This window comes from Aptenodytes patagonicus, unplaced genomic scaffold, assembly GCF_965638725.1.
Source record: "Aptenodytes patagonicus unplaced genomic scaffold, bAptPat1.pri.cur scaffold_43, whole genome shotgun sequence".
Lineage (NCBI taxonomy): Eukaryota > Metazoa > Chordata > Aves > Sphenisciformes > Spheniscidae > Aptenodytes > Aptenodytes patagonicus.
In genome coordinates this window covers 697,107-722,152 of record NW_027472001.1, presented here as the reverse complement: position 1 = coordinate 722,152, position 25,046 = coordinate 697,107, and the positions used below count along the sequence as shown (strand labels likewise).

At 59.1% G+C, this 25,046-nt stretch overlaps 1 protein-coding gene and 1 long non-coding RNA gene across 2 annotated transcripts; one reads left to right on the top strand and one right to left on the bottom strand.

Annotated features, from left to right (window-relative positions):
- Positions 1-479: 479 nt before the first annotated feature.
- On the bottom strand, positions 480-18,862 carry LOC143173266 (adenylate cyclase type 10-like). The gene is given in 26 exon segments (XM_076363481.1): positions 480-724; positions 1,406-1,584; positions 1,743-1,850; positions 2,244-2,452; positions 3,241-3,579; positions 4,263-4,517; positions 5,507-5,623; positions 6,483-6,619; positions 7,259-7,542; positions 7,979-8,065; positions 8,614-8,806; positions 9,524-9,677; positions 11,158-11,210; positions 12,073-12,262; positions 12,566-12,642; positions 13,291-13,412; positions 13,527-13,718; positions 14,288-14,376; positions 14,694-14,787; positions 15,224-15,429; positions 16,193-16,336; positions 16,966-17,004; positions 17,869-17,973; positions 18,243-18,399; positions 18,401-18,517; positions 18,710-18,862. Coding segments are annotated over 26 exon segments (3,978 nt in total). The 3' UTR covers positions 480-546.
- A 3,067-nt stretch (positions 18,863-21,929) lies between these two features.
- On the top strand, positions 21,930-23,569 carry LOC143173280 (uncharacterized). Its single transcript, XR_012997510.1, has 3 exons — positions 21,930-21,991; positions 23,262-23,364; positions 23,467-23,569. It is a non-coding gene; the product is annotated as an uncharacterized LOC143173280 (long non-coding RNA).
- Positions 23,570-25,046: the final 1,477 nt, after the last annotated feature.

Here is a 25,046-nt window from a genome sequence, read left to right as displayed (position 1 = left end):
TGCCTGCGTGCTGTGTCCCCACATTGTTCCCCAGTGTCTGCGGCGCTGCTTATACACCGTAATTGTAGAGTTTTGCTGCAGACGCTGACTTGGGGGCAATGCTAGGCAGAAGGGCGTGTTGTTTCCAGTCCCCCGACGGGTTCAGACAAGGCAAAACCTTTGGCGATAGCTGTCCCAAGTCCCCTCGGCGTCTGGGGCTTTTCCTGTCACCCCCTGCCTTTTTATACAGGTTTCTCCTCCCCTTTAGCTGGGGAAAGATAGGGAGCAGCAGTCGCTGGCTGACCGTACGTGGGTGGTGAGGAACAAGAGCAACAGAGAGGGCTTCTGGTTTTAACGTGACCTAAAATCAGAAGCGTCTTCAATCACGAGTCCGCACCGGGACCTGCAAGAGAGCTGTAGCCATCACTGCTGGAGCAACAGTAGCCCTCCACAGCAACGAAAGACAGCGTCTCTTTCCGTGCCTCAGAAAGAAAGGCCCAACAACAAAGGTCATCATGGAGGAGATGTGTAATTAGCTGACTTCAGCTCCACCCTTCTGGTTTAAGTCTATCTGTGGCGGGAGTCTGCTGCCCGATAGGAGTCTGCCGCCCTGTCCGTGTTGGCCTTCATGCGCGCTGCCAGGCGGGAGAACGTCCGTCCGCTGGAAGTGCCCTCCAGGCTGAAGAGGTGCTCCAGTAAGGAAAGGCAGCAGCTCTGCCGCAGCAGCCAGGCTAGCCTCTTCCTCCTGCCACACAAGAGAAACTGCTGGGCCCAGAGGCTCTAGCTGTACAGTGCTAAATCGGACAGGGCCGGGGGAAAGCAGGGCGGCGGACAAGCCAGTTACACCTCCTCGGAGGAAAGGGAGCTGATGGAGAGAGGGCTGCCAGAGCGGAAGGGGGCAAAGAAGTGCTGCCGGGGGAAGCTGACCGCTCGAGAGGGCACGTTGGCACTACAGCGCCGGGGGGGGTGGGCAAGCAAAGCCGGGAACCAGCAGGAAAAGGGGTATCGGCCCCTGAGCTTCCTGATTCTCACACCTCACCTCCACCTACTGCTCCTTCCCCATGTCCCGGTCCTGCCTGCAGACCCCTGCCCCTCTTCAGCCTCTACTCCCTCTTTACAGCGCTCTCTTCCCAGTCACCACCAACCCCCTGCCGCAGCCAACACGTGTCAGCAGCCACATCCCCGGCTGCAAGCTGCTTTTTACCAAAAGGCGTGCTTTGTTCCCATGACTGCGCAGGGAGGGGAGGGAGCGTGGGGCTCTGTCGTTGCCTGTTTTACCCGCACATCGGTCCTTAACGCCTCGGTCCTGCTAAGGCCTATGTGTCAGGTTAGGTGTGGCCTCAAGTCTAGGCAGGTCTGGGCCCAGATGCCTGGGACCAGGTAGGAAATGGCTCTTCCTTCCCGGGTTCTCAGTTCTGCTTCTTACCGGGCCTCCTGCGGAAGGGAGGATGCTCTTCTGGCAACATAAGCGGCACACTGAAACTTTTCCAGCTGCGGCTTGACAAAGGCTCCAACGGAGGTCCGGGGAAACTGCCTTTTGAGCAGGCTCAGCGCCTTCCTGATCATTTTCTTTGCCAGCTTCAGGCGTCCCATGTGACAGCAGACCTGCACAGGAAAAGGGAATCATCCCGATATGGAGTAGTTGCCCAAGAGACTGCAGGAATCTGCCAGTGGCTGGAGATGCCAGGGATATCCACTGCAACTGGGGAAGGCATCCAGCTGCGTCCCCCAGGCGGTCCCTCCAGACCTCCCCGTCTCTTTACCTCCCCTTTGAGGCTGAAGAAGGTGGCCTCTTCAAAGCGGGCTATCACATTCACTTTCTTCTCTACCGAGCTCCTCAGGACCTCCGCTTCGTTCAGCTTCATGAGGGCCTTTGCGCAAGCACACAGAGAGCAGGTGAGCGTGGGTGCAGAGCCCATGGCCAGCCTTGTCCTCCCCCGTTGCCTCTGGCATCTGTCTTAAGAGAGCCTGCTTCTCTCCCTGGTGATGCCCGCTCAAACACAGTCACCCTGGCTCAGAGCACAGGCACCAGTGATCCTTCAGACCGCCTCCCTGCTAATGCTCCTCGTGCTAAGGGCACAGTGCCCTGTGTCTCTTGCCGCAGAAGAGGCAAACCGGAGGAAGAAGTCAGGGTCTGACCCAGCATTTCCCTTCCAAGGCCCCGCGAAGGCATGCCCTCTTGCAACGGGGAAGTTGTCCTGCCCAGAGCCAGGCGACTGAGAGGACTCCGTGCACAGTGGGTCCTGGCAAGCAGGGCAACTCACCATGTAGCTGTTGGAGACATGCAGGTAGGCAGCCGCGCACTCCAGAAGGTAGTAAAAGGCTCTGGCAGCATCGCCCATTGCCATGTAGTGGCGAGCCAAAGGCACAAGCACCGATTCCACGATGGCTTTGCATTCACATGTGCCGTTGTGCTTCCCGTCGGTCTTGCTGGGCAGCTCAGTTGTCTCTTCGCTCTTTGCCAGAAACCGCCCTGCCACACTAGTCAGAGGACAGTTCCCAGGGGAAGAAGAGAGCACAGAATACACGGGCATCACCTATACCGGTCCTTCTCCCCACAGAGACGGCATCAAAAGCCCTTTGTTCAAAGCAGAGCACGAGGCCACGGGCAGGCAGGACTCATACAGGTGCTTTGTAGGTAGGGAGAAAAAGACAAGCTGGGCTTTCTGTCACCTCCCACAGGCAAAGCACTCGAGTCCCTGGGGCGGCGTCTCCCCTGCAGAGTTTGCAGCGCTACTCTGGAGGAACTGCAAAGCAAGGGCTGCTCCAGTGGAGGGTGACGATCACTCTGAGCCCACGGGCTTCCTCAAGCACTCTCTCATCGCCGTGGCCATCTCCTCCCAGCTCCCACCGCACAGAAAGCCTCTCCCCTAAGCTAGAGTCACAACCGGCAGCCAAATGCTGCCGCTTCCTTTGTCTCCTCTGGAGACCCTGAGCTCACTGGCTTCAAAAATAATCAAAACCTTGTCTGCTCACCCAAAATCCTCCTCCCTGAAAGCCTGCTGCTGCTGCAGAGCATCTGCAGCATCTGGAAAGAAAACAGGGGGTTAGACACCTCCTCGCGTACCCCGGGGGTAAGAGCTGCTCTTCCCAGCGGGCTTGCAAGGATCCTTGCAAGGGTCCCAACAGACTGAGGAAAGTCTGCAGTGGTCGTCCTCACCTCCTGGGCTCATCCCTAGCAGATCTACTCCCACCCGATCCCCAGCACACACCCCTGGCCTCCAGGAGGGCCCGGGCTGCAGAGCATGGTACACAGCATACCCTCAGTGCCGTGGGTCCTAGCCCTCTTCAGCTGTTCTCCTGCAAGCACCAAGGCCTCCCAGCTGCGGGAGTCGCCCTGGGCAGCAGGGCCATGAGGGCTCCCTCCGTCCTGGGTGCTGGTGACGGCGAAGCGGTGGAAGGCAACAAAGTCCCCTTGGCTGCAGCTCTTGCATTTGTGCGCGTGCTGCTCCAGGAAGGCGGCACACTTGCAGTGCAAGGCGACCCGCTGTCTCTCGGGCCACAGCTCATAGGCAGCCTCTCGCAGCAGCAGGACACAGAAGGCCAGGACGCCAGACTGCTGCTCCACAGTCGTCTTGCTCAGAGAGGGCCTCTCCACACCTGCAAGGCAAAGGGCCTTTGCGGCAGCCCGAGCTGGGGCCAGGGCTCAGGGCCGTCCCAGCCGGGGTATGAAAGTCATGCACATCCTCGGCAGAGAACCAGCGCTGCTGCACACCGAGCCTTGCAGCACGGGGAGAAAGGGCCCGCTCGCCTTGCTGACGCTAGCACAGCCCTGGGGACACAGTGCTCAGCTGCACTCCAGGCAGGAGCTGCGGATGTTGCCGCCAGCCGAAGCAAGCCCCGGCCAGCGCTTTCTCCCCGCTCTTGGCAAGGCGGTTCCCAGCCTCCTGAGCTTCCCGCCCTGGGCCACAGGGGAATCAAAGCCGAGTAAAAGCCTGTCAAAGGCCCCGGGGCACTCTGGAGGGCATCTTTGATCTGGACGCTGCAGGCGGCTGGGAGAGGATGTCAGGGATTCCACAAGCCCTCCCATGCCTGCGCTGTGAGCAGTGCTTGGAGGCAGGGGAGCAGAGGCACTTGGGACGGCTGGTGCGGACTTCCCTCCGGTGCAAAGCTAGTGTGCTTTGAGATTGACTTGTAAGATCTTTGAACAACCCATCCCGAACAGCCATGCCTGCCTGAGCTCCACCCACCCATCACTGGCGGGGGGAAGCGCACCATGCCCTGGGGAGCCCCGCCGGGACACAGCTGGGAGCTCCCTTGTCCGCCTTACTGCTACCACTTACCGCGCTCTGCCCGCAGAGAGGTGGCTGGCCCCTTGGTAGGATCTTGGACATCTTCTGGCACCTCTGTGCTTTTCAGACGCTTAAGGATGTTGTCGCTCACCAACGTGTTCAACAAGCAGTTCATCTTGGGCCTGACGCCAGTGGGAAGGATGTGCGACAGCAGCTGGGTGGTAAACACTGGCCCGATGACAGCTGCAAACTTCAAAACCATCTGCTTCAGCGGCTTTATCCGGTCCAGCTGAGCCAGCGCAATCTCTGTCAAAAAGCAGCAACACGTCTCTCTCTTGCCTGTTCCCCATGCTGAGGCTGGAGAGGCTGGGAAGTTTCAACACATGAAACGGGGTCGACTTTGGCCTCCTCTCCTCGGGACTGCACCTGCTGGGCAATCGCAACCCAGGGTAGGCGTCTTCAAAATGGCTCCGCTCCTGTTGGAATCGCAGGCCACAAGGCCTGGGGAAGAGCAAGACGCTCAAACGCACGCTCCTCCACCAAGGGTGAGGAGGGCAGGATCCAGCAGGTACACGCATCCCATGATGCGCCCTACCAGATCTGGAGTAGTGCGCAGAGAGAACAGAGAACTTTCCCCACATCAGAGGTGGACTCAGAGCTCCCCACAACAGTTGTCTTAACTTGGCCAGACGATACTATTCCTTTCTTTTGGTTGTCGTCTTTTTTTTTTGGACAAAACAACTTTTTAGCATGACGCTTCTCCAAGGTTCATACAAATGGCTATGGCTAGAGAGGAGAGACACTCATTGACAGTTCCCCCATCCAGCTCCCCTGGCTACGGGGGAATTTCCGTGGCAATCCACAGAAAAAAACCGGGTTTGGTTTGGATTAAGTGCCCTGAGACCAGCGCTAGCTGGGGAACTTAAAAAGAGAATAGCGAGGTAGAAGCCACGTTCAAAGTCGAGTCAGAGGCAAGTCAAAGATTTTTCCCAGCAAAGGCTTTGCTTCTGTGAGAAAAGGGAGCCATTTTAGTGCTGCACCAGTAAGCTTTTCTCTCCTACCCGCTGTTGGAAAGCAGGCAGCACGCTCACGGCTGGTCCACGCCCAGGAGGGGGAAAGGGCTGCCCGCAACCCCAGGCCTGTTCCTGGTTGGACTGGAGCCACCCTCCCAGCAGAGCCCCCAAGCTGAGAGGGTGACTCTGCAGCACACAGATGCCCAGCCTCCCTCTAGCCGATGCCCCGGGAAGGGGCCCCAGCACAGCCGCGAGCCGGCAGAGCGGCGCTCGGCCCCTCACCTTTCAAGCTGGCGGGCAGCATGGTGTTCTCCAGGTTCACGTCTGGTCTGATGATGCAGACCCTGCCATCATTCCCCGCGCTGGAGCTCGAGGTTGCTGCGAGGGCTGAAGCCTCGACTGCAGAAGCTGGGTGGAGCAGGAGAGCACGAATAAGGCAATTTGCAAAGTGACTTGCAGCTTGCAAACATTTCAAACTTCACCTGAGATGGGACAAGTCCCACCTTACACGGGCCAGTGTGGGCGCGCTGACCTGCCTGCGCTGAACGTGGGTCATTAAGCAGAGCAAAACAGTTTCCTTGCACAGCCCTCCCAAAGATGTTCTGCCTTCAGACCAGCTTTCCCAAACAGTCCCTCAGTCAAAGCTTCCAGACTTCCCAGGGGGCGACTGAACGCCCTGGGACAGAAAGCAGCAGCATTGCTGCCTTCAACAGCGCTACGTCCGCAGCCAGGGAAATTGCCGGTGGTCATGCAAAACGGAGCGTCAGTCCTGGCTGTTCCCAAGGCCACGGCACTCTGGCTGGCATTGCTCTCTCGGTGGCATTACCACCGTTTTCTTCCGTTACCAGCACCCTTGTGGGGATTTATGGTTTTGGATTCAAGTTTCCCGGGCCTGTCCCTCACCCCAAGCTGGGGTTTGTTCTCAAGCGAGCTGGCGTTTGGGCAAGGTAAATTACGTGCCCATTAGAATGCCTAAGGAACACCAGAAACACATGTGCTCCGGAACAATTTCCCCTCTGGTTTAGCCCCCCAACCCCCGCCCCAAGAATTTAGGCCCCTCCAAGCCACCAGAACTCGCTAGCCCCTGCTTTGGCTGTCCCAACAGCGAGGCACACAGGAGCCCACAACCTCCGCCAGACCAACTTCTGCACTGCTGCAAGATCTGACTCTGCCCAGATCCATGGGGGAACGACAGGGCAAGACTGTGCTGCAGACAACGCGCCACAGCGACTCTCTAGTCAGCAGCAAAGGTGCTTACTGATCAGGTTCTCCCAGTTGTCCTCTGCTTTTTCACCCCGCCTCCGGTTGCGGAACAAGAGCATGTCGTTGCAACAAAGGCAGCGCAGCAGCTCCTCGCAGTAATAGGGGACCCCCAAGCTTCTTTGGATCAGGAACCTGGACAGGAGCAGACCCGGCAGTGACCCCCACAAGGAAAGTAAGGTGAAACACAGTTCAGGTGGGCGGCGAGTAACTCGGGCATAGCAGGGTAGCCAGCATCTTCGTCACAGCTACACCTCACTTTTGAAAGGGACGGTCCTCCCGCTGGCTTGAGCTTTTGGGCCCCCCTGAACCCCCAGCCTTCACGGAAGTCCATCGGAAAAGAATTGCGGACAATGCCCAAAGCACAGAGCAGCAAGCCCTGCCTTTCCTCTCCTCGGGAGCCTAGATCCTCTCTGGCAGCAGGGCAGACCTCTTGCCCCGGGGAATCTCCCCCACAGCCTGGCCACCTAGACCAAGGCCTTTTCACACCCCAGCCACGCTTGGGCTTGGGACTCTTCCTCCCTTCCTCCCTTCCTCCCTTCCTCCCTGTGCAACAGCGAAGGGCTGACACCTCCCACGCTCTGTGCCGAGGGAGTTGCCCACTCTCGGCTCCCACCTGCCAGGGCGAGGCATAAAAAGCAACCCGCGCCCAGTACTTGCTAGAGGCACTGATGCTTCTAGCGGCCCTGCGCTCCCTTTCCTGGGGAGGTGAGTCCCTTCCATGGTCTGCATAGGTTCAAGCCCTCAGGAAGAGCTCCCCTGCTTCGAACTTACCTCGCTAGATCCCTGGAGATGCTGACCACTCCAAGGCCCTGGCAGACTTTCTGCACCATGGCTGAAGGTTTCAGCTCGTCCAGGTGAAGACAGGTGATCTGCTGGGATGTTGTGTTCTCTGCTGCGGCTTTGCAAAAGCTCTCTGTTCGCGCGTAGCCTGGAGCTAAGCTCATGACCGTGAAGAGGGAGACGTCTTGGAGCAGGGGTGACATGATACTCCAGGAGGCAGGGTCGATGAAATGGGCATTGTCGATGACAAATATGCCAAATTCTGCTCCAATGGCCTGAAAAAAAGCAGGGTGTTCTGAGGGCAGTCCGGTGGATTCTCAAGTGTCTTCCGGGGAGGAGATTTAGCCTCTGTCTCTTGAGAGGATGCTCTGATGTCTCTCCCCAACCACTTCCCTGCTCAGAAGCTTACTGACTCTTAATTTCTTGGAGACTTTAAGGTCACACCTAACATCACTTGCCCTGCAGAAGGAGGGAGCTTGGGCAAGGGAATGCAGAAGACATCGTTCCTCCTCCAGGGCACACCTTGCGGGAGGAAAGTTATTGGGTGTGCTTGTGGGGCTGCGGGGAGGAGGTGGGGGGTTTCTCAGGCCCTGAATGGCGATAACCCAGATGCCTGGTCCTCTCACCCGCTCACACGCTGTGGTGCAGAGCCCACAGCCGGCAGGGTTGTTTTCCTTCTCTGACCCAGGAGGAAGGAGGAGAAATGCTCACCTTCTCTAGCACTTTTGCCCAAGTCGAGTGCAATTCCGTTTTCCTTTGACTTTCAGGCATCTCGCGAACCTTGTCCGAAACGGGAAACTGGCCAGAAAAGGAGTCAGGGAGAAAGATCACTCCGGGGCTAGGGCACACCTACCCACCGAGCAAGACCACAGAGCAAACCGCCTCTGCTGGCCTCAGCACCTTCCCTCTCCCCAACACAGGCGCAAGGAGCCACAGGGGGGACTTCACCTGGAGCCTAAAGCGAAGGCCCTCTGCTGAGGGTCTCTGGCAGAGCTGGGGCTTGGGGGTGGGCTGAAGAGCTGGCTCTCTGGCTGTGGGAATCTTGGGCTGACTGGAGCAGAGCACTCACACAGCAGTGACCTCAGCACGAGGTCAGCACCAGCCTCTCTCCAATGCCACTTCCAGGGTGCCGAACAAGGCACCGGGCACTGCCAGATGCAGCACGGGACATGATCTCACCACAGTCAGGGAGCCCCCCGGGCCCAGGAATGGGAAACGTGTGCTAGGACCCTTGCGATTCCCACCCCTGAGCTAAGGCACTCCCAGCAGCGTGCCCACCCGATGCCAGACCCAGAAAAGCTCGTGAGAAGGCCTTCTCCAGGGCCAGAGAGGCCTCTCGCGCTCACCTTGACAAGGAAAACGTCATTGAGGAGGCAATAGCTGCTCTCTTCGATTGTCCCTCGGAGCTTTGTCTGCAGCATGCACTGCCTGTCACTGCACAGTTCACAGTCCTGGAGGCCCAGGGCCCTGGCCGTCAGCGTACGGATGGCAGAGAAGGACTGCCTCACGTTGACCTCTAGCAGTTCCATGGCAACTACCCTGCCGTGCAAAAGCAAAAGGGACTGAGATCCCCAACAGCCCAAGCCTTCTAAGACAAAAGGGGTGGAGATGCCCTTGGGGGGAGCTCTTCAGCCACCCATCTCAAAGTGCTTCCCAGAGAAGGCCAAGCTTTTCACTCCTCCTACGAGAAAGGGCACAGAGGGGCACTTGCTGCCAAGCCACTGGGAGAGCCAGGTCCAGGCCCTGTGTCTCCGCAGCGCCAGCCCAGGTCTCGTTACGTGCCCCCTGCAGAGGAACTCACGGGGCTAAGAGGCAAGGATGGAGCAAGCGGTGAGTTTGCCTTTGGGCTCCAGACCTTAGCAGTCTGCCTCCCAGACCACGGGAAGGCTTTTCTGCCCCAGTGCTCCTTCTGGGAAACACGCAGAGGGCAAGCAGGGCTTCTGAGACAGGCCGCCCTGCTGTCTGTTGGGTCTGGAGTCAGATGAAAAGCACTGAGCTTGAGCTCTTTCCTTCTGTCTGTGCCTGGCCCAGAGGTGAAGGAGGAAAGGCCATGGCTCAAGAAGCCACCTCCAACTCCCCAAAGAGGCAGAGGCGGGAGCAGAGCACGCAGGAGCTCCTAGCGAGTGTCTCCAGGAGGCTTTTTCGGGAGGCTGCAGCCCAAGGGCCAGGCGCACTGGCAGAGGGGCTGGAGTGTTCCATGGCTGCCAGGGGACGGGCAGGGGCAGTGTCCCAAAGCTGCAGGTCAAAAACCTGTACCTGTGGCCAGCAGCCTGGCCTAAATAGGCCAGTTCAGTAAGTAAGTGGCTCTTTCCGGAGCCCATCGGGCCCTCAAATGCCAGGATGTGCCTTTCTCCTAAAGCCTTATAGGCTTTCAAGCAGCTGACAAAGAGGTCAATCTCCTTCTCCCGACCTGGGAAGACAAACAAGAAAACGAGCTGCTGGCGCGTGCTGAAAAGCAAAGAGCCGTCCCTTTTGCTGGCACCCTCCACCACAGCTTCCCTCCCCGCCACTACATCCGCCAGCCTGCCTGCACCCAGGCCTCCTTCCCGCCCGCTCATCCCAGCTTTTGCACCTCTGCCTTCCTCAGAGCAGTAGTGGGCCCGCCTGCCCCACCGCGCGGCTCCCATGCCCTCTTCCCTGCCCCGCACCCCTCCCCTCCCACAGGCACAGAGATTCAGCCGGCCCCATGCAACTCCCCACAGTGATCTGGAAGGCATCCCCACAAGACTGGAAGGGATGATTTGAGTCGCTGCAGGCAGCTATGTCCCAAAGAGGCTCAAAGCATCTCCTTGCTGTACCACGAGCCACAGAGCGCTTCCCGGGAGTTAAGGCAGCGTCTTCAGGCCTGTACTGGTTTTGGCTGGGCTAGAGTTAATGTTCTTCAGGAATAGCTCGTATGGTGTTGTGTTTTGGATTTGCGACCAAACATTGGTGTCGATAACACAACGATGTTTTAGTTATTGCTGAAGAATGCTTGCACGGCGTCCAGGCCTTTTCCATTTCTCACGCCGCCCCGCCAGCGAGCAGGCTGGGGGTGCACAAGAAGCTGAGAGGGGGCACAGCTGCGCCAGCTGACCCCAACTGACCACAGGCCTATTGCCATACCATATGATGCTGTGCTCAGCAAGGAAAGCTGGGGGAAAAAAGGAGGAAGGGGGGACATTCGGAGTTATGGCGCTTGTCTTCCCAAGTCACCATTACATATGATGAAGCCCTGCTTTCCTGGGAATGGCTAGACACCTGCCTGCCGATGGGAAGCAGTGAACGAGTGCCCGATTCTGCCTTGCGCACGTGCGCAGCTTTTGCTTTACCTGTTAAGCTGCCTGTATCTCAGCCCACCAGTGTTCTCACTTTTACCCTTCCGATTCTCTTCCCCATCCCACTGTGGGGAGCGAGCGGCTCTGTGGGGCTGAGCTGCCTACCAGGCCTAACCCATAACAAGGCCCAAAGCATCCGGCAAGACACCGAGTGATTAAAGGCATCCCGTGTGTCCTGGCATTTCCATATCTACACCCAGATGCTGCCAAGAAAGGAACGCTGAGGATTACCAGGGGGAGAACCTACCACCCAAACTCTCTGTCAGTCTGGCAGAAGGAAATCTCTTTCCTGATCCCAAAGACAGGGATCAGTTTAGCCCCCAGGGGGTGAGCAGCTCCATAGCTGAAAGGAACCTTCCTACCAGGTCTGGAGCACGGCAGGGAGCACCAGGCGCCTCACCCTGCTTTCCACCCCAAAGATATCAGCCAAGTAGTGACCAAGACAGGCGGCACTTCCTTAGGGCCGCTGCAGGCAACACCGTCCCTGGCAAAAGCTTCTCCCTTCCCAGCGTGGCACTAAAAGTTACCAAGGGGAAGAAACGGCTTCAGAAGAGCAAGGTGTTCTCCACCTACCCAGCAATGGGACGTACTCGGACCTCTTCTTGGTAAGAGCCATGCCAAATATGCTAGAAACAGGGGAACAGAAAACACAAGTCAATTAGCTGGTGAGAAGCCAAGGGACGTAGAGAAGCAGCCTGGCAGGGAGGGGCAGGACGTGCTGCTCCTCGGGTACCTGCTTTTCTTTCGAGCAGCGTGTTAGCCCCTGCACGCTCCCCTAGCCAACGTTCGAGCTGCACGCTAGGACAGCTGCAAGCATAAAGAAGCCCAATGGCCACGGCGCGGCAGGAGAACGTATCGAGAGTCCATCACCAGAGGCCATACCCAGAGAAATCGGAGACACGCGAGAGAAGCCAGGGTGTGCTGTTGGCTAGCAGACATTTACCACGTTGGCCAAGAAAAACAAGTGCCTTGGAAAGGAGGACTTGTGTCACTGAACGGGTTGGGATGCCAAGCACCTGGCACCTTTGGCTCAAGTCTTCCCGTAGTTTCAAAGAGACGGCAATGTTAACATTCAAACCCTCATCCAAAGAGGGGGTCAACTCCTGGCCCGGGGGAAGAGCTGAGATTTCAGCAGGAAGATATGAGGAAGAGTGTCCCGATGGTCCACGTTTCCCCATGGGAACCGGACTGGCCCAAAGCTTCCTGCTCAGAAGCAGCTGGGACAAAAACCTCCTTGGGTCAGCGTTACCAGGGCATGGGCTGGAGCAAGCACAGCACGGAAAGCACAGTCGAAAGCCATTTGGACAGAGCCAGCAGGAGACAGCAGGGGAGAAAGGCAAAAAGCCTCCCACGCGAGGGCTTCCGACCCTCTCAGCCACAGGGAAGGGAGACCAGCTTGGTCTCTCTCTGCAGAACTCCTCTTTGCTGGCCAAGGCTGCACCCTCGGTGCCACCGTCCCCTCATCCAGCCCTCTCAGAGGACACTCACCTCTCCTCGGGGATCCCCACATATTGGTAGACAGTGCCAGGATGCCTAAGGCCTTTCATCTCTCTCGCCGGCAGCTCCCTGAAGTAGTAAGGGGGCAGCCGAGAGGTGGCGTAGGTCACTGCATCACAGGACACCAGCCCGGGGTAGTGCACCATCATCCGGGCTGCCAAATTCACCTTCTGGCCAATGACTGCCAGGGAGAGAAAGAGAGAGCACGCATTGATGTGCCGGTGCCACCAGCCCCACGGCACCCTTCCAGGCCAATGGCTGCCTCACCTCCGGCACAGGCCAACCCCACGGCGGGGTCAGGAGAACTCAGGGGAACAACCGGCCACGGAGCCCATTCTCCCGCCCCAGGCCAGGACCAGAGCTGCCTGGGCCGTTCCTGACGGGCTGCTGGGCAAGCCCTCTCCCAGCCCACCTTCCTCTTCCAGACTGCTATGCTTAAGCAGGCCCACGACAGCCTCCCGCACCTCAGACACACGCCTCGTACCTGTGTATTCATATCTCACAGGGTGGCCAGTGAGTCCGCAGAACACCGTCCCGCTGGTAACTGCAACAGACACTGCCCTGGCACACGGGGAAAGAGTGCGGCTTCAGCAGCGCCCCTTCATGAAGCCCGCCCGGCTTCATCCCTTCCCGCACCTCCCCTCGGCGCTAGCCTGGGCCACCTGCCATCCTGCCCTGCCAGCACGGGTCTCGGGGACTTGGAGAGCTCAGGGGCGCAACATACCCGGGTTGCAAGGGACAACGGACAGGGGTAGAGCGCATGCAGCAAGTTTTGGACACTTCCCCTGAGGCCACATTCCCTGAGCTGCGACCTGCAGAAGGCCACAGCCCTCTCGTGAGCAAAGAGGGAGGGAGGGAGGAAGGCGCCCCCACGATGGCACCGCCTGCCATGACAGCATCTTGAGATCAGGTGGCTGGGCCCCATCCCTGGTCATGGGCCAGTCGCCCAGAAGGGCCTGCCTCTGACACCAAGGAGCCTCTCGCCCTTGCGAGGGCTCGTTCCAGCGCGGTGGCTAGCAGGGTGTGCTCGGAGGGACTCGGCCTGGCTGCCGTGGGCTAAGCCCAGGGGTCACCTGCCACCTCTCAGGGCACTGCCTCCTTCCTGCCAGGGACAAGGGAGGGCAAGCTGGAAGGCACGTCTCTTCCTGGTAAGCCCCCTTGCGCCGTCCCAGCCAGCATGCACCCCCCTCACCCCCGCCACACACTCACTCTCTTTCCCCGAGCATTGTGGAGCACGAGTTGAAGATCTGAATAGCACTCTGCAAGGCGTGAAGGCTCTCGTAGGGCAGCTTTTCTCCAGCGAGTCCAAACACACAGAGGAACGTGCAGCCCTGCCAAGGACAGATGCAGCACATCTTGCTACAATGCCTAAGAGGGAGTCTCTCCCTCTTGCTCACTGCCCACCCTCTCAGCGTGGGGGGAGGCGATTGCTCCCCCACACTCACTTTATCAAACCGGAGGACTTTGTTGAGTTCGCCCTTGTGAGGACAGAGGATTTCTCGCATCATCCTGCTGGCATTGTGGAGGATCGTGTAGACTTCCACTGTGGTTTTATCCTCAGCCAGCCGCAGCTGGATGAAGAGGCTGGTGACTGGCCGTAGCTCAGAGAAGAGGTCCAGCGGCACGCTGTCATCAAGCTGGAAGACAAGAGCACGACGGCTTCACCAGCCTGCTCTCCTGGGGGCTTACTGCCCACACCAGATACCGAGGGACGGCAGGCGTACTGGCAATAGCAGGTACTACCGGAGGAAGGGATAAATCCTCCTCTCAGTGCAAACGGCCGGCAGGCTGCCCAGCCTGCGGCAGGCAGATGCCGAATCATAACACAAATGACAAAGGAGAGAAAGGTGCTCCGGTAACACCCCATCTTGGGACAGGTATGGGCATGAGGGCCGACCCTCAGGGATGCTCTAGGGACTTCAGTGGAATCTCCCCTTTATGCCACCATCATGTCCGCAGCACCTCCAGCACCATACCCACGGAAAAGACAGAGAGACAGAAGTCCGCCTCCCGCCACCCGTGTCTCTCTGAGGACAACGCACACAATGGTGCAGCACCGGTGCTCCTTGGCTCAGTTTCCCCACGTTGTTGTCTCAGGGTGCATTTTCTTTTGTTTGTCTGTCTTCGTGAAGACTCCATCTCTGCAATGCACCACTTCTTCTACCCTCCAAAAATGCAGCCCCCAGCAGTGGCGGCCTGGCCGTACCTTCCTGAGAGCAGCTTCTGGTATGTACTGCCTAAGCACCTCCTCCGCATCATAATCATTGGGCAAGAGAAAAGCAGGCCTCATGGCGCCTGAGGAGAGAAAATGCAGCTGGTCGCTGGGAGGATGGGACTACGAGGTGTTGGAAAGCAGGGGCTGGCGCTGGAAACGGGGGAGAAAGAGTCTTCTGCGTTTGCTCATGTTGCCACCTCCAGATGCTCGGGGCAGAGCTGTCCCCTGGAAGGAGGAGGCAGCAGCAGCGACTGCCCCAGCTGAGGCACAGGAGGGCCAAAAGCAGGAGTGCTATCCGAAAGGGGGGAGAGGGCGGAGGTGGTTCCTCTCTGGCCCCTGAAGCAGCCAGGCCCCACCTTTCCGGGCAATCACAGAACAAGGTGAAGTTGGCACCCACCTTCCCCTTCCAAGCCGTGGCTCACTGAGCGTTGTACAAGCTTGCGTAAAGCGTCTTGGCATTCTGACCAAGACATCCAATCCATGCCTGTAACCTGGAGACACACAGAATGAAAGCACTGCCACTGGCCTCCCCAGGAGTCCAGGGGACAGAGCCTGCCCTCCACCGTCACTGCCCAGAAAAGGGCACAACAAGCCCACCTGGCTGGATGGGACACAAGTACTTCCTCAGAAGCACCGGAGCTGGGCAGGTATCACCCAAGCATCCCCCAGCTGTCAACAACAGCTCCATGACCCACAGAGGACATTGCTGGTGGGGCCAAAACCCTTCCAGTGCCTCCCGACCCCTCAAACCAAGCGAGCCCAGCCCACCGTTACCCCCGAGATGGAAGGACAAGAGCTTCAGCTGCCTGCCCGCTTTCACAGCTACAGCTCTCTCCACATTCAGCTCCTCGGCCTTCTGACACCTCCCTCATTCATGCCCAGGTCCGGGCCCTCGGAATCGCTCTAGAGGCCGTCCCATCCACCTACCTTCACAGCTCTTTTGCCTGCAAGACGCTTGGTCCTGAGCCGGTGCTGCTCACAGAGCTCCCAGGAGGTGGCTGAGAGGATAACTTCACCTGCATTCGCAAGCTGTTCAGCCTCACAAACTTCACCCAGGGCCTGGCCGCAGATCAAGAAGTACTGCCGCCTCTTGTCTCCGACAGTCAGGAGGCTCATGGACCCTGCAGAGATCCCTGGTGAGAGACAGAGAGAGAGAGGGAGAAGCAGAACTGACACAGGGAACATTTTGAGCTCTACAGTCCCCAGCATCTCCGCTGGTCAGAAGCTAATCTGAAGCCCAGTGGGGAGACGGGCTTTATGGAAGGGGAGGGCGTCCTCCGTCCTACTCGGGGGGATACTGACACAGGTCCCTGAAACGGGTGTCTAGAAAGAGACAAGCAAAGGTGACATTGACAATGTGTTGAGAGTGCCGGGCATCTTGCCCAGCTGCCTGCCCCAGAAGCCCAGCAAACCAGCGGGCTTGATCACCGCCTGCTCCGTTTACGTGCAGGCAGGTTGGAGCTGTCTGCTTGAGAAAACACAACAGCCTGCCAAAGCCCTTCTCACAGCCGCATGCAAAGCAGTTCCCCTTTGCTCTTTGTGAAAGGCAGGGGAGAATCCAGCAGGGGAAAGGATGCAAAGCCGCCCCCACCTGAAAAAAAGGAAAGGAGAACTACCTCCCGCAGACGTCTGTGCTAAAGCAGGCATTCAAAGACCCTAATACTTGATCTGACACCCGCTCTGCCTTTAAGCTTCCTCTGCATCTGCAAACGCACGCAAAGCCAGCAGTCCTGGTCTCCCATCCCCACTCCGACTACAGCTGGCCCCTTGAATGCTCGCAGGACATGCTTTCCTTTGGCACTAGCCCCAGTAGGGATCCCCGCGTTCCCTGCCCGTGAGAAGCACCCTATGGCACGGGAGAGTGCCACGGATCTGCGCCTGGCACAGCGCCCGTACCTATCTTCAGTTGGACCTTCTGACCCACGTGCGTGTCACGACTCCCACACTTCTTCTGGATCTGCCAGCTACATTGCAGCACCAGGCTGATGGTCTTAGCCAGCTCCTGGGGTCCTGTTCTCCACAGCACCAGCACAGCATCCCCTGGGGAAAGCGAGGGGAAGGTAAAGGCTCTGCTGAGACCTGACTCTCCCCGACCTACGCTCAGTGGCAGGGACAGCAGAAACCGGCCAATGTGCTGAGGAAGATGGGCTTGTGGGAGGGCATGGTCCTCCAGGACGATGGCACCGGGACACCTCTCCTCTCCCGGGCCAGCCACAGCAGCAGCCAGCCGGCAGCGGTGGCACCCCCTGCCCCAAGCGCTCCTCTGCAGCTGCAGCACACCAGGGAATCCTCCCCGCCTCGCAGCCTGGCAGCCCGAGCTCCGCCACCACCAGGGCCTCCCTGCCCCTCACCACCACCCCAACACACACCTTTGGGCTGCGCTTTCTAGGCGGTCTCCTCCTCTCAGCGCTTCTTTGCCCCCACCCCCAGCCCAGGGCCCTACAAGTGGGGGCAGAGTGAGGGGAGCCACAGCCCTTGCCAAAGCCAAACCGCAGGCAGGCCCGGGGGGAAAGAGAAGCCTGGAGAAAGGGCGGCGTGCATGCCTGGCCAGAAAGCTGGCTCAAGGTGCTGCACAGAGCCTCCTGAGAAGGAGAGCAGAGCAAATGGCCGCCACAACAGTTAAATGCTGCAGATGACTAGACGTGGGCATCGTCGTCCTAAGTACGTACCAGCAAACTTCAAGATGTCTCCTCCAAAAATCAGCATCTCTGTGGACAGAGGGAAGGAAAGGAAGAGTCATGTGGACACCTTCTTCCAGAAGCCACGGAGCAAGCCCCTCTGCCCAGAGAGGAGCACTAAGGAGGGAGACTCCGCAACCTCCCTGGGCAACCTGTGCCAGCGCTCAGTCACTCTCACAGTCAAAGCGTTTCCTGACGTACAGAGGGAACCTCCTGTGATTCAGTGCGTGCCCGTGGCGTGGCCTCTGGTCCCGACACTGGGCACCGCTGGAAAGAGCCTGGCTCTGTCCTCTTTGCACCCTCCCTTCAGGTTTTAGGCACATTACTAAGATCCCCCCTGAGCCTTCTCTTCTCTCGGCTAAACGGTCCCAGCTCTCTCAGCCTTTCCTCACAGGAGAGATGCTCCACACCCTTCATCATCCCTGAGGACTCTCTTGCTTTGCTCTACAAGTGCTGCCAAAGGGGTGGCCACAATGTGCTCACGGTCAGCTCGGAAGGGTCAAGATGTGCCCTGTGAAAAGGGGCTCGTGAGGGTCTCGCACACGCACACACACGTCAGTGCCAGCACCCTCAGGTCACTCTCGCGCTGGCACTTGCTGGATGCCCTCAGCCTGCTCTGGGCCCTAACGCATCACTGAGCCGGGTGTTCACGCCAGAGACACAGAGGTGGCTGCTGAGAAAGCGGGTGCCTCCTCAGCCACAGTGGGGAGCAGAAAGGACCTGCGCTGGTCCTGACTCGCCAGGAGACCCTGGCTGCTCTTCCTGTTCCTCCGGGCCACAGAAAGCTCCAGCCCTTCAAAGGAGGCAGGACCAGGCTGCCCAGCAGGTCTGCCTCCACCCTCCATGAGCAGCCTCACGGCCCGATGCCAGACAGTCCTGCAGCATGGCTCTTACCCTCCAAAATGTCACACAGGTAGTAATTGAGGGTTTGCGCCAGCTCATCGGTGCCTCTGTCTGCGCCGCTCCTCTGGATGAATTTCTCCGTCAGAGCAGTGAAACCTGTAACACGGGCACCCAGAAGTCAGGAAATGCCCACGTGGGCCAAAGGACCTGGCAGCCAGTTCCACGCTGCCTGGCCCGAGAGCCTGTAGGTCACACCTTCCCATGCCCCGGCTCAGTGCTGGTGGCAGCTGTGGTTGACCACCCAAGATAACCCATCCCGCTCTCTTTGGGCATCCCAGCAGTGACAAGATGGCCACTCTGCCTGAGGGGCAGGGGCGGGGCTCCAAAGGGCCCGGTGTGTCCCAAAACGGCTCGTGTCACCCCACCTGAAATATCTGCAAAGAGCAACACTCCGTGGACAGTCTGACTGTCGCTCTTGGGGGAGACCTCAGCAAGGAGTCTGGGGAGGAAAACTGCTGCTTTCTCCAGGCCTGAGCGGTGATGTTTCCTCTCCCAGGCAGAAGCCATTGTCAGCGCCCTGTGGCACACGGGGTACCTCAGGAGAAGATGGCCGTGCCCCGCTGGGAGGAGGACGAGGACCTCACCGCACAGTGCGAGTTGCACAGTGAGCCCGGGGCCTCTGTGCGGGACGACTGGCCCTCTGCCCTCACGGGAGTGCTCACAGTCACCCAGCAGTGGCCTCCTCTCTAGCTCATCGCTTACCCGTCAGCTGTCCTCAAGCGACACAGTGACATCCTCCATATGTCATCGCCTGCTGAGCAGCTGCCACCGTGACCCAGGCTCCCTCCTTGACGCTGAGCCACCGACTCAGAGGCGGCCAGCGCCACCCCACTTCTTCGAGGACAGTGCCGAAGGGAGGCTCCTGCAGCGACCTGTTGCTGAATTTCCAGCTGCTTCCCCCGTTCCCAAGGACCAGCTGCCGCCGGCACACACAGCTCTTTGCTACCACTGGTCCTTCCCCTGCAGCTACACAGCCTGTCGCCATCTTCCCAGCAGGCTCGCTCCCTTCTTGCTCCCTTGATCCCTCCCCAAGCCCCCCGCTGCCCCAGCTCAGACAGGGGAGCCCTCCAGCTCTCCCATCCCTCCATCCACACAGTGCCTGTCATGGACGGTGGCCTGCCTCTGGCAGAGACAGCGGCTCCTGAGCTGCCCTCTTCCCTGGGCTGTGCGAGAGCTCCAGCACGTGGAGCCAGGCCTCTCATCCCTGGCGGCAGCCGGGGTTTCCCAATGGAAAGGGAGGCCAGGGCACATACCTAGGCTGCCCCACAGCTGCCAGGTGGCAGAGCGGAAGCCATCAGAGAGACCGTGGTGGAGCAGCAATCAAGCCTCACGCAGCTGCACGACCGCGTTCTCGGTTGTGCCGAAGCACTAGGCCCAAGTGCCACCACTCTCCCAGGGCGATGCCAGAGGAGGCAGGGGTCATTCGCAGCGAGTCAGCAGGAGGTGCTGCGCCTCCTGGGACTGGCACGAGAGCTGTGCAGCCTCTCGTGTGGCGAGGAAACCTCCCCAGGCTGGGAACCCTGGCTCACAAACAGCCCTCCTCCACCGGGCTCCACGGTCCCGTCAGCTGTCGCCATGGGCCAGGCAGCGCGCTACCGGAGAAGCACGAGCACTGCCAAGAGCAGGACTGTGAAGGGGAGGAGGGCTACCAGCCAGCACCACCAGGTCCCGCGGAGGCCAAAGCTCTTCTTCTCCCTGTTCAGTCAAAGCAAGGGGTGGATGAGATTGGGTGCCAGGGAGACAGTGATGCTGGGGGGGACAGTGGTCTGCGCAGCCCCCTCAGTGCCCCTCTGACTTGGCCTCTGCCTTGGGAAGTGAATGGGGAAGCGAGCACCAGCCCCGGGAAGGGGCTTCAGGCCAGCCCGTGCCATCCTGCTGCTGACGGCTCACAGCCGAGCACATGATGCTGGAAACCTGCCTGCCGCCTTCTCTCCCTTCCTCAGCACTACAGGAGAGGTTGTCTTCTCGCCTGCATAAGCCTTCCCTGAAAGACCAGTACCAAAAAAGGGTCTTAAAAGCAAGCAGAAGTGACTCGTGCAAAACACTTACACCCGGTGCCTGCCCGTGACATTCCGACACGCACAAAAAAAAGCCAGGAAGGTTTCTGTGTGCCTGCCTGCCCAGCTCTCACACCAGAGAGCTGGGACAGAAGGGCCTGGGAGCTGCTGCTGCAGCAAAAGGAAGGGACAGAGCTCTCTCTTCTGGAGACAGGAGGTGGAGAGGGACCAGGGACGCTTGCTGGGCCATATCTGAAGAGCATGCGGCAGCATGCAGGCGGCCAGCCAACAGTCCCTCCTGTGAGGAGCAGCAAGGGCTGGCTGGTCCCTAGGGGAAGGGGAGCGGGGAGTTGCCCAGCGCAGGCAGTGCCCTCACCACCGGCCTGCACCAAGGCCTACTGTTGCTCCAGCAGTGATGGCCTTTGTTGTCGGGCCTTTCTTTCTGAGGCACGGAAAGAGACGCTGTCTTTCGTTGCTGTGGAGGGCTACTGTTGCTCCAGCAGTGATGGCTACAGCTCTCTTGCAGGTCCCGGTGCGGACTCGTGATTGAAGACGCTTCTGATTTTAGGTCACGTTAAAACCAGAGGCCCTCTCTGTTGCTCTTGTTCCTCACCACCCACGTACGGTCAGCCAGCGACTGCTGCTCCCTATCTTTCCCCAGCTAAAGGGGAGGAGAAACCTGTATAAAAAGGCAGGGGGTGACAGGAAAAGCCCCAGACGCCGAGGGGACTTGGGACAGCTATCGCCAAAGGTTTTGCCTTGTCTGAACCCGTCGGGGGACTGGAAACAACACGCCCTTCTGCCTAGCATTGCCCCCAAGTCAGCGTCTGCAGCAAAACTCTACAATTACGGTGTATAAGCAGCGCCGCAGACACTGGGGAACAATGTGGGGACACAGCACGCAGGCAGGTCATACATCCGCTCCTCCCTCCCGGCCAGCTGGCAGCACTCCTTCTAGTGGCAGAATTCCTCAGGCTCGTCCCCTCTGGCTGCCTACCAAGGGCTTGGGCAGGAGAAGGGTTTGCACCCGGAGGTTACCTTCCGCGCTTCGCACTGAGGCACCTGTAGGTTTGTGGCAGACCTCAAAATTGCGGGCATAGCTGCCGCTGTGCTCACTGAGATGGGCAGGAGCTCACTGGCGAATTCTCCCCTCTGGGCCTCCGTCCTGCTCCCCATCGCCTTTTGCTCTTCCTCCGTCTCCATCCTGGAGGCCATCGCTGTTCTGTCCTTCTCCGCCTCCTTGTCCTCATCCACATCCCTCTGTTTCTCAGTCTCTCTGGATTGTTTCCCATCCTTCTCTTGCTCTCTGTCCCGCTCTCTGTCTCTGCCTCTCCCTTTCTCTCTCCCCTCTGCCCCTCTGTCCTGCTCCCTGCCCCATCTCTCTCACTCCGCTCTCCTCGTGCCTTTTCCCTCTCTCTGACCCCTGGCCCGCTCCCTCACCCTGCCTGTGACAGTCCGTCCCTCTGTCCTCCTTCCTGCCCTTCTTCTTCTCTGTCCCCCTCTCCTGCTGCTTACCACTACTTTTATTCCTGCACCCTCCTGTCCCCTCCCCCTCCATCTCCTCCCCGCTCTATCCCTCTGCCCGCTCCTCACCAGTAGTTTGCCTTTCTCCACTCCCTGCCCAGCTCCCCCTGCTCTCCCCGTCCCTCTGTCCTGCTCCCGTCCCTCTGTCCTGCTCCTGTCCCTCTGTCCGTCTCCCGTCCCTCTCCGGGCACCCCACCGCCCTGCCCCACCCCTCTCTGCCGCTCTGTCCCTCTCTCCTCCTCCTCCCTGCTCCACCAGGGCTCCAGGGCCTGGGCAGCCCCGCGGAGGTGGCAGCCATGGGGCCTGCGGGGGGGCGGGGCCCAGCCGGGGGACGGTGTCCCCGCAGGGTCAGGCAGCAGGAAGGCGTGCCCCGCGGCATGCCGGGAGCTGTAGTCCTGGGGCACGGGGCTGCCGGGCGACCATGTTCCGTCCCGGGGCATGCCGGGAGCTGTAGTCCTGGGGCACGGGGCTGCCGGGCGACCATGTTCCGTCCCGGGGCATGCCGGGAGCTGTCATTCCCCCCGCCTCAGCTTCCCGGCAGCCCTGTTGGTGACGGGAGGTGCAGTCTGTGCTCCAGCAGTGGCCCAGCTGAGGTGAGGGCTGGGGCCACCGGTGAGGTGACCGAGGCCCTTGTGCGGGTGCGGGGATGTCTGCTGCCCGCTGGCTGCCCGGGGATGGTGGGGGGGCTCCAAACTGCCCGGTACGACGGGCTCCCGGTCAGCTGGAGCCGGGCCCAGCCGGGGCAGCCCTGGGAGTGACCCGAGAACTGTGGCGGGGAAGGAGACGGAGACAGACCGCCGCCCCCCCAGGCACAGGCACCGGGCTCCCCGACTCCCAGAGCCGCCCCAGCCCCGCTCGCCCCCTGCAGCTGCCCCGGCCGTCTCTCTGTCCCGCTGCCCGTCACAGTTTGTTTTCTTCCAGTGCTGTCCTGCTCCCCGTTCCTTTTTTCTCTCTCTGTCACTCTGGCCTGCTCCCCGTGTCAATTCTTTAATGCCGCCATCTCAGTCCTGCAGCACATCGCTATTTTTTTTCCCTCTTCCATCCCTTTGTCCTGCTCCCTGCCCCTGTCCCTGTCTCTCTTTCCTTTTGTTCTGCTGCCCATCTCTGTGCTCCAGCCCATTGCCATTTTTTTCCCCCTTCTCGGTCTCCTTGTCCGAATCTGACCCTCTCTTTATTTCTCAGTCCCTTTGTCCTGCTCTCTGTCCTTCTTTGTCACTCTTCACCTGTATGCCCCACTCCCTGTCCCTGTCTTTCTCTATCCCCCCTTCCTTCTGCTTCTCCTTCCCGCCGCCCCCCCATGCCTCTGTCCTGCTCCCCGACCGTACCTTTTCTTCCTCCATCTCTCTGCAGGGCTCCTCATCCCGATTTCTCTTGATTTCTCCATCTCTCTAGCCTTTTCCCTGTACCTGTCTTTCTCTCTCGGCTCCCCTGTCTCCTCTCTCGCCTTATTTTTCTCTTTCTAGTCCTCTGTCCTTCTCCCCATCAGCTTAAACGGAATGAGCAGGTGTCCCTGTGCTCTGGTGTTTACCTTGCATTGCCCTAGGGAAGATGTGTGTTTTTAGGGCTAGGGCTCATTTGGAAGCTGATCTCCTTATGGAGACGGCGGAGCTCGGCATAGTTAAAGCAGAGGTTATTCTCAGCTGGTGCTCTGTGCCTCTTGTTGAAATTTCGAGCAGGCTGTGGGCCTTATTTTGAAGGAAGGTTTCTTGTTCTGCGCTTACTGCTCCTCGGGATGCTGCACAGGAGTGGTGTTGGGGTCTGCAGGGACAGGTGGGACCTGCTGTGGTTCCTCGTAAACGTGAACTGGGCTTGTCCTAATGTACTCGAATAAACCAGACTAACTGCATATGGTTTTCTTCGCAGACCCAATTCCAACCAACGTGCTCGGCGCTAATGAACAAGAGACCGTGCGCTACTTTTCCAGACGTCACTGGCTGCAAGTTAGCTGAGCGCATCACTTACTCAGGTAACGGTGCAGTTGGTCTGTGATCAGGGATGCGTACCTGCACGACAGTGCCTTCATGAATGTTCTCTGGTCTTGCCGCTTCAAAGCCCTTCCTTCTTCCAGAAACTTCAAGATGGCATTTCTTATTCTGGGCTTCGGGCTGGAGTTGGACCTACCGTTGAATGGCTGATATAACGGGCTCAATAAAATGTGAATGAGAACCCCGCTTTGTTGTTGTTGTTGTTTTCTAACAGTGTCAGAACTTTGGTAAGCAAGAGGAAGAGTGGTTGAAAGAGTCTGTTCTTTGAGAGTAACGTATTCCCGTGGCGTGCCCATCTTTGCATGGTGAAGGTTTCCTCCCTGCAGTATGGTTTTGCTGGGCTGCGAGGCTGTTTGGGAGTAGCAGAAGTAAGAAGTTTCATCTTTCAAGGTAACGAAGCTGTAGCAAAACTAGCAGGAAAAGCTAGTTTCTTCCTAGAGTGCTGTCTGAGAAAAACAGTAGCAAGTAGAGGCCCTTGCAATTGGCTTTTTTATGCAATCTTCCTACGGAGCTTTTGGTATGGATTGACTTCTGGGAAGTAAGACCTGAGTTCCTGTGCACTCTCATACGCAGTGCTGCCTCCCAAAATAGGCCGGCCCTCTTCCACTTCTGCTCCTTCCACGCTCGTATGGAACAAGGAAATGCAGGAGTGTGCAGATTCAGTAATTTGCTGGCAACGGGTGTTCGCTGGGGAGGCCTGGCGTAAGGCGTGGCCCAACGGGGCCGTGAGGTCTCAGAGCCCGTGGCCGCAGCAGCAGCAGCACGGTGTGAGAGTTGGGGGGCCGTGGTCCTCACCCGCCTCCTCCTCTTCCTCCTCCTGGTGGCCCTGCAAGCCCAGGACACCCAGGCTGCTCTGAGACGAGCACAGGGAGCAGGTAGGCGGGCAGGGGGACAGCACCCAGCCCCAAGCAGTGCGGCGTGGCACCCACCGCACCTCAGCGGGGTGGCAGTGGGGCCAGGGCTAGGGCTGGGTCCGGGAGAGCAGCTGAGCCGGGCTGGGCCAGGCAAGCCAGGCAGGCACCATGGTGCGGGCAGGGGGGGCAGACACCCCGCGGGGAGGTGTGGAGGGTCTGCGGCCACTTTGGGGGTGTTTTCCGGGCAGGCGAGGGGGCCGGGAGCAGTGGTGCGGGGTGAGAGACCTGGGCACTGAGTCCCTGTGGCTTTCAGCCTCGGGGACGTCCCGGAGCGGCGTGCTCAGATGATGTCTGCTCGGGAAAACAGGAGCGTTTCTGCTCTAGTCCTGCAGCCCTGCTCCCCTTGGACGAACTGCAGGTCCCTGGCCCACAGGAACACGCAGGGGTAGCACTGGTGCAGCCTTTCACGGGCTCTTGTCCACGAGAAGCGTAGACAATTGCTTTTTCCTCCAGTTCTTTAGCGTGGGCTTCCTCTGTGCGCATGGAAGCTTCTCTGATCTGTGCTTGATTCCAGATGATGGCATTGGCAGTGCTTATCGAGCTTCTCAGCTGGATCCTGCTTATGGGGAGGCGATCCTTGGGGGCGTCCCAGAGGTAAGTTATCAATGTCTGTCTGCTTGAGGGAATAAACACTTATGTTTCAATAGGTTATTCATGTGCAATTTTACCTAAGATCCTCTTAAGGCCTTCCAAGAGCTTTTTGTGCCTTGCGGGCGTTGCCCAGATGAGTCATGAATATTTCTTTGCCT